The sequence below is a fragment of the Eptatretus burgeri genome, chromosome 16 (assembly GCF_056783735.1).
Source record: "Eptatretus burgeri isolate ZD-2024b chromosome 16, Ebu_testis_v1, whole genome shotgun sequence".
Taxonomy (NCBI): domain Eukaryota; kingdom Metazoa; phylum Chordata; class Myxini; order Myxiniformes; family Myxinidae; genus Eptatretus; species Eptatretus burgeri.
Window position 1 is genome coordinate 52,436,394 of NC_140976.1, and position 12,428 is coordinate 52,448,821.

At 37.7% G+C, this 12,428-nt stretch overlaps 1 protein-coding gene across 2 annotated transcripts in view; it reads right to left on the reverse strand.

The window, feature by feature from the left end:
- LOC147011068 (double C2-like domain-containing protein alpha) overlaps window positions 1-12,428 on the reverse strand; it is a 431,659-nt gene that overhangs the window by 241,116 nt on the left and 178,115 nt on the right. Inside the window, exon 4 of one of the 2 annotated variants that reach the window (XM_085859768.1) lies at window positions 5,253-5,270. In XM_085859768.1, coding sequence (XP_085715894.1) covers window positions 5,253-5,270 — 18 coding nt within the window. Of the gene's footprint in view, window positions 1-4,255; window positions 4,791-5,252; window positions 5,271-12,428 lie in introns of those variants that run through there. The other variant, XM_085859769.1, reaches the window with a different exon arrangement.

The window sequence follows — 12,428 nt, forward strand, 5'->3', positions numbered from 1 at the left end:
GCGACGGGTGGTATGAACTGACAGTGGGTTCGGGGAGCAACAATTGGGCACAATCACTAAGGGAATGAAGGAACAAGAAAAGAAGAAACACAGAGGAGAAGATGAAAGACTGAAAGCAGTAAGAAAGAGGGTTGTGTTCAGGAGGGTTAATGGAGATAATAAAGATCATGGGTTACGATGGGGGATGATGTGAGGTGGCAGTGCAGTGCCTGATTTAAGCCTTGGATGGAAGAGTAGGAAAGAACGGTCATTGGAAGGCAGTGCCATACATGGGAAAAGCCAAGAACAAAGGGTTAGAGACGTAAAGTCAGCCGAAATAAATGGAACTTTAACCAGGAGGAGATTTCTGGTTACTGGAAGAACATGTGCATCCTGGAGTTGTTGGGGGGGGGATCAGAGGACAAGGAGCAGAGGGTGCAATATTGGAGAATAGGCGGGAGAAAACAGACCACCGACCTGCCTGCAATGTAAGGGCAACATAACTTTTGTTTCGGCCTCATCACAGAAGAGTCCAATAATTTTGAGAGCTTTATATTCCACAGAATCCAGGAGAGATGGATGTGATGCTGGGGTGCCAGACCATATGCGAGAGTCATAATTCACTGGGCTGCGAACAAAGGCCTAATACACTTTGAGTCGTCTGATTTTACAAGGAAGAATTAGGATCGAGAGAGGATGCCTCATCAGCGGCTTACTTTGGAGGCCAGCTTAGCTCTGTGTGGGTTTGCCCAATTAACCAATGAGATAGAACAAGGGTCGGGATGAAAGGCCAGACCTGAAGATGAACATAAAACGAATAACTTTCATACCAGCCCTCGTACATATCCCATTGGTTAATTGATCAAAGTCAACAAATGCCTCCTGAAAGAATTGTATATTCTGACAATCTATCAGACTGGAAATACCATTGATGTTGTGACAACACAGCTCCTCTAAAAGGCAATTCATTGCTACAGCTTTGAAGTGCTTGCAAGGTAGAGCAATGGTTTAATATTTTACTGCAGAGGGAGTACACGTATGTAGCATGTACCATTGTCATACTGTCAGACAATGCACATACAATTAAATTCCGAGAGGCTGGCAGGGATGACAGACAGCATCACCTTTTTGGAGTTATTCGGCCACTGCAAACTAAATGTAATAGGAGATATATGCGTAACAATTTGTTTGATTTATGTGCACAATTAAATATGATAGCCAACTATTGTTTTCTTATATTCGCTTCACTGCATTAGCAATAATTCTGCATGTCAACACCCTCCATACAAATGTATACCCAAGGGCATCTTGCGCCTGGCGTGGGCTTAGTGGTTAGCGTGGCAGGCTTAGGATCTTAGGGTCCTGAGTGCGAACCCGTTGGCTGCTGAATTTACATCACGTGGGGTTGACTCAGCCTGTAATCCTTGCGAGGTCGGTGAAATGAGTACCAGGGTACTGGTGTAGGGACACAGCAACATCAGCACAGCCATGCTTCCAAGAAATGATAGCTACCCAGGTAGCCAAGCTGTCGCATGCAAGAACAGAACAGGGCATCTTGTGAATCAAGTATTTCTTTAAATCTGTGAAAGTCACTGATGGGAAGTTAAATAATATGGAACACTTAACGCCACTCACCCTTCTGACATCAATCACCGAATGAATCATCTCTCGTGCAGATCATGCATGGCCTGATTCGACTTCACAATAGAGGTGCTATTATTGCTCAATCTGTTATTTGATTATTCAATCTTTATATGCTGAAGGCAACAAGATTTAAACGGTGCATTTGAAGATGAGCAAAAATGACATTATTCTTGGTATGAAAATTTCTTCATTCAATCCTGACAGAACTTTGTAAGGGACTCACTATTTATTATGTTTGCAGGATTGGGAATAGAGGAGGGGTGGTGAGAAGGCTACAATGATATTATCAAAATTCTTAAAAGGAGGGGTGTAATGGGTTAGCTGTTCCATAAAAAAGGATTTTCTGGAAAAGGGGACATTGTTCCAATGGAGAGGGAAGGGAGGACGGTGAAGGAAAATGCAGGTTTGTCTTTTGCAACTGTCAAGTCTTTTGGAACTGCCACTGATAACATGTAACACAGTGCTACCTGCCACATGGTCAGGCTGTCGGCGACTAAACCGACCCCCCTCACTGGCCTGCTAGTGGGGAGGGTGACTGTGACACCCTACCAGGACTAAAAACAACACCTGACAAGGGGCGCATGAGTTCTCTATTGGAGCCAACGGCCATCCAGTAAGGAGATGGTGTCTCCCATAAAAACACCCATCCAGATTGGACTGGTTTGTGGCAACTCAAGTCGCCGAGAGGGGTAGTGCAACCCTTGATGTGAAGCGGATGAGCTAGTATTAGCCAACAGCAAGCACAAAACTACACCCATGGGGAAGAGGCTAGGAGGTACAGTGTTGCTAAAGCCGTGGAAGGCATAATTCTCCTCCGGTGGATGACACTGCAGTCCAAATCTTCCCCAACCACCTTGGAACCATTTTCATGGTATAAATGGGCTGATTCGATATTTGATTTCAGAGCTGATTCGTGAAAAATAAATAAATAAATAAATAAAAATCGCACCCATGTCCGAAGGAAGCAGTTCAGTTTTTCATTTTGAATATGAAATAGGCAAAGTCTAGAAACGAATGAAACCCTTTCGAATTATCCTTTAGAAATACCCTTTAGAACCCTTCAAAATCCCTAGTGGGCCAGTTGGTCCATTGGACCAAATTTTCATTGGTCTTCAAGGCCTTGTTGCACACCTGCCTGCTGTACTGCTTGAGTATTGGTTTACCTTTCACAAAGCCCAGTGTGCTTGTGCCAGGGCAGAGATTATACTTGCCAAATGAGACTCCTATTATTGTTGTAAATATTAATTGTATTAATTAATGTATGGTTTGTTACGATGTTATTTATTTTGCAAATGGAATGCCATGCCGTGAAAGAACCTATTAAACTGCCCGATACACTTTAACACGACGTGCATTTAAAACATGGGAATTCTTACAGGTCCTTTATAGTAAATTAATGTAATCAACTCAGGGGATCATGACGATCAGTTTGGTGTGTCACATTCCACATCAGAATGTTCCAGTAGAACTCCACAAAAAATTTCCACACACACACACACACACACACACACACACACACACACACACACACACACACACACACACACACACACACACACACACACACACACACACACACACACACCCTCATTAATTTATAGTGGAGTCTTAAAGGGTCTACAGCGGTGATCTTCACTATTGTTTTAGACGTGGCCACTTTTGCCGAAAAGACATCAGTGTGAGAGCTGTCACTGCCTGAAGGACTCCAGAATAGCTGCTCTTCGGCCCGCCTCCACATACTCTTCTTCGTTGTGGTTAACTGGGCTGCACGTGTAATTGTTTGTATACTGCAACCATATCCTGATGTAGTTTTGTTACTCTTATGCTGAGTGTTGAAAACACTCATTTGAAACCAATGGGTCAATTTGATGGCATTTATGGCAGATTATGATGGGGACTTTTTCACATTTTTTGTTTTATCGGCCGCATGTCAGGGGGCCGCACTGGCTCATGGGCCATGCAATGAAGAACTGGGACCTACTGGATATTAGGGGTCTTTTGGGTCGAAGGAGTCTTTTGGGTCCTCAGGGTCTTTTGGGTAATCTGGGTCTTTGGGGTCTTTTGGCTCCTTGGGCAATTTTGGGTCATCAGGGAGTTTTGGGTCTTAAGGGTCTTCAAGGATATTAAAGAGTCTTCAAAGTTTGAAGGGGTTTAAGTTGACGAAAGGGTCAAAAGGGTCCATTTTTCGTCGAAACACCATGCGTTTGAAAGTTTCTTCTTATTCTTCATTTTTTACGGACGGAAGGAAATACTCAAATATTTAAGCGGCTTCAATGCTTAAAAAAGAAAGAAAAGAAAAAGGAAGAGGTAGCAGCAGGAAAGAGTTGGTGATGTGTGGTGTTTGTGGGCAAGTGGCATTCCATGGAGAGTTGGCAATAATTGGCAAAAGGTGCATGAAGAGCACTGCGTTGGACTGACCAACTACTGTCAGTGATCTCAACCTCAAAGGAGGGCACAAAGTTGGCCTGGAAAGGAATCGTGACAAGCGGTGACTCGAATAAGCAACAGATCTGTGCGGTGACTTCGGCTTAGCCATAAGGAGGGCGTTGGACCTACTCTGGGCCTAAAATAACTGCCGTCATGCAATCCAGCCTTTTAAACCAATGTTCATAGAAGAGAGCATCACACCAACCTCTCTTGCCTGGAAACTGAACTGCATCAAGGAGCAGTGGATGTCTCCAAGGAAAGCGTCCATGGTGTTGTAATAACTGGCATGGAGGTTTTCGGTTTACCACCTGGATTTATCCGAGATGCACACGGAACACATTCGTTGGGCTTACTGGAACATTGCCACATGGTAGATGGTTGGCGCACCTTCAGGTATGCTTAATATGATAGTTATTGGCATTTTATTAAAATTAGTTCACATTTGATATTCTGCAACAGTTCAACAACATCTTCACCAAATCGTTTAATATTAATTTCTTTGTAATCAGGAGCTTGGAAAATAAATGTTAACACGTTCTTCATATTGAGAGAGAACTAATTTGTTTCCTAAGTCTGGCAGTTGAAACCCCTGCAATATCCCAATACAAGGTTAGCGTAAGTTAAGAGTATTGAGAGAGTGGTTGTCAAGATATCAGAGTAAAGAGGAAGAGGCATGCACCTGGGGGATGGGAGATACCTGGGAGATAAAGGGGGTCGGGAGTTGGAGGAGGGGTGTGTTTCAAAATTGACATTTTTTTTCTACACGTAATATATATATATATATATATATATATATATATATATATATATATATATATATATATATATATATATATATATATATATATATAAAAAGGCTGACAATTTTTCCGATTCAGCGACTTTTGTTTAAGCATCATAAAATGTGAACTCAAAACTGCAATGCATCACGATTAAAATTTTCATTAATGGAATGAGTAATTCACTGCACTGCAGGCAATCACAAGGTAATATTTTAACCACTTCACAGATGGAGAGAAGAAAGCAATAAGATCAAGGATGTCTGGAAATAAATTAAAAAGTTGGATACACTGGCTCCGTGAAATCCCCCGAGCCAGGATTTCAAAACCGTCAGATTTAGTTCAGCGGGCAGCCTGGAACTGCAGTACTGCAACCCCAAGTCATTTTGGTACAAACCACAGCACTTCTTGGGAATTGTATACCTGTCTTCAGTCTCTGCCCTACAGGGATACAAAAGAATGGCAGGTGGAAAGTTGTGGGAGTGGTGGAAGGGAGAAAGGGGAAGAGGGAGGAGAGTGGATTTGTATTCACAACAATAAAGCAACCACATGGCGTAAGTATTTTAATTAGCACAACGCAGCAGAGAAAATGCACAGCAATGTGATAAATTTATCCATTATCAGATGGTAAAAGAAGACTTTGTATTCAAGTCGTGTTACAATGTACAATTATACAACACAAACTGCATGCAGAAAGCACAGCAGTGTCTTCACATATCTGCCAAATTTCCCTTAATCACCAAATTTCGTTCTAGGAGTAACACCCGCTCCCTTCAGGAGCAAAATACGCTGCTTGCACTCCCTCGCTCAGGCAGGGATCAGTGGTTCAACCACTTGCACAATTCCACATGTAGAGATGAAAATAAGTCGTGTCCCCACCCTCAAGGAATGGAGGGGTGGTATTTTGTACACACGACATAACGCTGGGTACTCTGAGCATAAAGGCAAAATTTGATGGAAATCTGCCAAGCTGTTTAACATTATATAAGGTTCAAACATGCATACATACATATATATGTACATACATACATAAATATATATGTACATACATAAATATATATAAATACATATATATGTACATACATACATAAATATATATAAATACATATATATATATATATATATATATATATATATATATATATATATATATATATATGTACATACATACATAAATATATATAAATACATATGTACATACATACATATATATATATATATATATATATATATATGTATATATGTACATACATATATATATATATATATATATATATATATATATATATATATATATATATGTACATATGTACATATGTACATATGTACATACATATATATATATATATATATATATATATATGTATATATATATATATATATATATATATGTACAGGCATACATATATATGCATATACATAAAAAAAATATATATATATATATATATATATATATACATACATACATACATACATAAATATATATATATATATACATACATAAATATATATATATATACATATATATACATACATACATAAATATATATATATATATGTACATACATAAATAATAAATATATATAAATACATGTAGATTTACATACATAAATATATATATATAGATAGATACATATATATGTACATACATACATACATAAATAGATATAGATACATATATATATATATATATATATATATATGTACATACATAATATATGTACATACATATATATATATATATATATATATATATATATATATATATGTACAAACATACATAAATATGAGCCTGGTGTTGGCGCAGTGGTTCTGGCAGCGGCTTAGGATCTAAAAGGTCCTGAGTTCAAGCCCTGTTGGGCCACTGAATTAATACACCAGGGGGTTGACTCAGCCTGTCATCCTTCCGAGGTCGGCGAAATGAGTACCAGTATGCTAGGCCGGTGTATACCCCGGTTAAAATAGGTGCACCATATCCCTGTGTCGTAAGAGGCGACCAGGGTTGCGTCAGGAAGGGCATCCGGCATAAAACATGTGCCAAATCACGATGCGGATCATACGGATGATCCGCTTTGTTGACCCCCAACGGGAGCAGCCGAAAGAAGAAGAAGAAGAAGATACATACATAAATATATATAGATACATATATATGTACATACATACATAAATATATATGGATACATATATATGTACATACATACATAAATATATATATATATATATATATATATATATATATATATATATATATATATATATATATATATATATATATATATATCGATGCATATAAATGTTCATACATACATAAATATAAATAAATACATATAAATGTACATACATAAATGTATATAAATACATATAGATGTACATACATACATACATAAATATATATAAATACATATAGATGTACATACATACATAAATATTTATAAATACATATATATGTACATACATACGTAAATATATACATATATACATATATATATATATGTACATACATAGATACATATATATATATATATATATATATATATATATATATATATATATATATATGTATACATATATATGTACATACATACATAAATATATATATATATATATATATATATATATATATATATATATATATATAGATACATATATATGTACATACATACATAAATAATAAATATATAGATATATAAATACATATAGATGTACATACATATATATATATATATATATATATATATATATATATATATATATATATATATATATACATACATAAATAGATATAGATACATATATATGTACATACATATATATGTACATACATGCATAAATATATATATATATATATATATATATATATATATATATATGTACATACATACATAAATATATATGGATACATATATATGTACATCCATACATAAATATATATGGATACATATATATATATATATATATATATATATATATATATATATATATATATATATATATATATATATATATGTACATACATACATATATATATATAGATGCATATAAATGTTCATACATACATAAATATATATAAATACATATAAATGCACATACATAAATACATAAAAATGTACATACATAAATATATATAAATACATATAGATGTACGTACATATATATATATATATATATTTTTTTTATGTAGATACATAAATATATATATGTATTTATATATATATATGTACATACATAAATACATACATAAATAGATATAGATACATATATATGTATATACATACATACATAAATAGATATAAATACATATATATATATATATATATGTATATATACATATAAATGTATATATACATATAAATGTACATACATACATAAATATATATATATATAGATACATATATATGTACCCACATACATACATGAATATATATATATATATATATATATATATATATATATATAGATACATATATACGTACATACATACATACATGAATATATATAGATACATATAAATTGTTGTAGATTTTCGCTACTCCGGCGTGCGGACGACCGCCTTTAGCCCGATTGCGGCCGCGTGCGCCCACCGAACGTGGCAATCTAGTCGCAGCTTCCGGATCAACGCCGAAACCCAACTACGGGTGTTTTTAACACACCATAAACCAGCCAACTCTTCTGTCCACGCGCTACAGGGTCAATCGCCGAATTGTCAATGTACCTAATTATTCGCGTGGACAAAAGTGCGGGAGTACCTCAACGGGACCTGCACGAAAACGAGCCACTTAAGCAGCTCGTTCCGTATGCGATTGCCGAGCGGTTTTATATCGCCAAGTCCCGTCGGACCAGATGTACGTTTTATTGGCTTATAATTAATCAGCCAGCTAATATCCTGAACGCAATTATGGCAGTCAATGGAGGAAGGGACGCAACGAGCAGGTGAACATTCAAACAATGGGGGTATTTATTCTCAATGCAGATCTGCAATGAATGGGGGGATGGGGACAAGACACGAGCAAAAACCTACAGCCGATGTCTATTTATTATGTACAAGCACTTAATCAGTTTGCTACTTATGGACAAGGCACCACAGACTTTCATGCAAAACCCCAGAAAGAAAGAACCGGGCTTATGAGCCTTTATAACTGCTCAGAGCCGGGATGACCGAAGGGGCTCCGAGAGACCGAGTGGGCTACCTAGCCCCCCTCGTTGGGTCGTGGTTCGGCGACCCTCGATGTCTGTGCCCGGACCCCCGAGCTCTGACTGGCTCCCTTGGTCGTCCAGCCTCCACTACGGCCTGGTCTCGCCGACGACGCGCTGAAGGACGGAATGGGTGTCGCCTCAGGCCTCCTGGTTGCGCCAGCGAACCCCCAGCGAACCAACTGCCCGAACTCCGGACTCTCTAGCTCCCAACGGGGCGTCTCTCCACTCCCACCGCCGACTGCAAGCCACGTCGTCCAGCGCACAACTCAAGCGCTCTTCCAACTCTCCGGACTCTAACACTCCGAAGATACATATATGTATATACATACATACATACATAAGTATATATAAATACATATATATGTACATACATACATACATATATATATATATGTACATACATACATACAAATATATATATATATATACATACAGATACATACATATACATACATACATATATACATACGTACATATATACATGCATAAAAACATACATACATAATTACATATAAACATACATATATACAAACATACAATGTACATACATACAAACATACACATATACATATACATCCATATATACATACATACATATATTTAGGTATACATATATCTTCTTCTTCTTTCGGCTGCTCCCGTTAGGGGTCGCCACAGCGGATCATCCGTGTGATCCGCATCGTGATTTGGCACATGTTTTACGCCGGATGCCCTTCCTGACGCAACCCTGGTCGCCTCTTACGACACAGGGATATGGTACACCTATTTTAACCGGGGTATACACCGGCCCAGTATACTGGTACTCATTTCGCCGACCTCGGAAGGATGACAGGCTGAGTCAACCCCCTGGTGTATTAATTCAGTGGCCCAACGGGGCTTGAACTCAGGACCTTTTGGATCCCAAGCCGCTGCGCTAACCACTGTGCCAACACCAGGCTTATATATATATATATATATATATATATATATATATATATATATATATATATATATATATATATATATATACATATATATATATATATATATATATATATATATATATATATATATATATATATATATATATATATATATATACAGATACACATATATATATATATATATATATATATATATATATATATATATATATATATATATATATATATATATATATATATATATATACAGATACATATATATATATATATATATATATATATATATATATATATATATACAGATACATATATATATATATATATATATATATATATATATATATACAGATACATATATATATATATATATATATATATATATATATATACAGATACATACATATATATATATATATATATATATATATACATACATTCACATATATATATATATATATATATATATATATATATATATATATACATACATATAAATACATACATACATCTACACAAATACATATATATATATACATATGTATATATATATATATATATATATATATATATATATATATATATATATATATATATATATATACATATATAGATACAGACATATATACATGTATAATGTATATATATATATATATATATATATATATATATATATATATATATATATATATATATATATATATACACATACATATATCTACATACATAGATGTATATATAGTATATAAATATTGTTGCGAATTCGTGCCCGCCGGCGTGCGAATGGCCGCGTCACTCGAATCACGACCACATCGCCTACCAGATGGACAATTCAGTCGTGACCCTCCGAGAACTATCGCCTCACCTTTCGACCTCACCACAATCGTGCCAATCAGCCACCCGCGTAGGATAGGGTTGTTCGCCAAACTCGACCTACCTAAGTACCCACGTGGATGGTAAACCGGACGATCGTACCTCGCCGCAGGTCGACTCCGGACACGAACCGCTTAAGCGGTCCATTCCGTGCTACAGTGATAACTGAGCGGTGTTATCGTTGGCCTCGACGGTTCCGATTAATTACCGGGCGTATTAAGCCCATTACGAACCCTTTATGTGAAGCAGGATGGAGGGTCAATAAAGAAAAGACGAAGCAAAACGGGAAAACAGTTCACACAAAGCACATTTATCCCCCGGCACAAGGAAAGCACACATATACAGCCAAACAGTAAAAATGCACATATAGCAACCAAAACAAAAGCAACAACGATGCAGAGTTACTACAGACTACGCGCACACACGGCAACACTTATACAGTTCTACTTTACAGACGGCGCCAACACACATTTACTCAAAAGCAAAGGAAAGAAGCCACCCTCATAGACAAGGGGGCAGACGTGCCTGTAGGCCAATATGTGCGCGTGACCTGAAGGAGCGGTCAGGCCCGCGAGACTGGGGGGGGGGGTCCTTCCCGTGTCCTCGTGATGCGTTGGCGGACGAGCCGCAGATGTGGCCACATGGCTCTGCCCCGACTCCGTGCTCCTTGGCGGGTTTTCTTGGCACGACGTTTGGAGTGGGGTGGGAACGGGGACCCCTTGTTGCACTATCTCAGAGCGGGGGAAAGAGGGAATTGTTGATGCCATGGGGGAGGGAGAATGGCTGGCTGGCTTGGGTCCCGCGACGAGCGATCCCACACCGCGACCTCGTCGCCGACCGCCATCATTCTTGCCTCGGACCCGAGCTCCTTTGCCTCTTCCCGCAACTCTTGTCAGCCGACTCCAGAACCCAACTCGATGACACACCGATGACTTCGCCACCCGACTCGACTCTTCCTGCCACACCGATGACTTCGCCACCCGACTCGACTCTTCCTGCCACACCGATCACTTCGCCACCCGACTCGACTGACTTCATTCGCCTTGCGCTCGCCTTCTTATAGGCCGGCAGGAGCAGTTAATATGCAAATATCCTGATCAGGATGACCTCGGGGGCGGAGCCACGCTCGCCCATTGGTCAGAGGAAAGGGGGCGTGAATCTCTCCTTATCCTAGAATTTGCATATATTGATTTCACACAGACGCGCCTGGAGGCGGGGCCAAGCTGCTCCGCGCTTGCTAATTGGACGGAGGGAAGTGGGCGAGTAGCGTTCTTGATCCGAATTCTCCATCGGAAAGGCCGCTATTTGCGCTCGCGGCTCGGTGCGTTCGGCACCAATCGCCAAACGGGCCCGAGACAGCCCGACGCTCAGTGTTCACAGGTGGTGCGGGAATGGCCGTAGAAGGAGAGAGGCGAAGGTGGTGGAGGGTTTTCGGTGGTGGTTGATGGTTATGGTGCCGTTGGGAATGGCGGTGATGTGATGCTTGTGGGATGGAGTTGTGAAGGTTAAGGTTGTGGCTGTTGGCCACAACATATGTAAATATGTATCAATGTATGTATGTATGTATGTATATTTGTATGTATATATATATATATATATATATATATATATA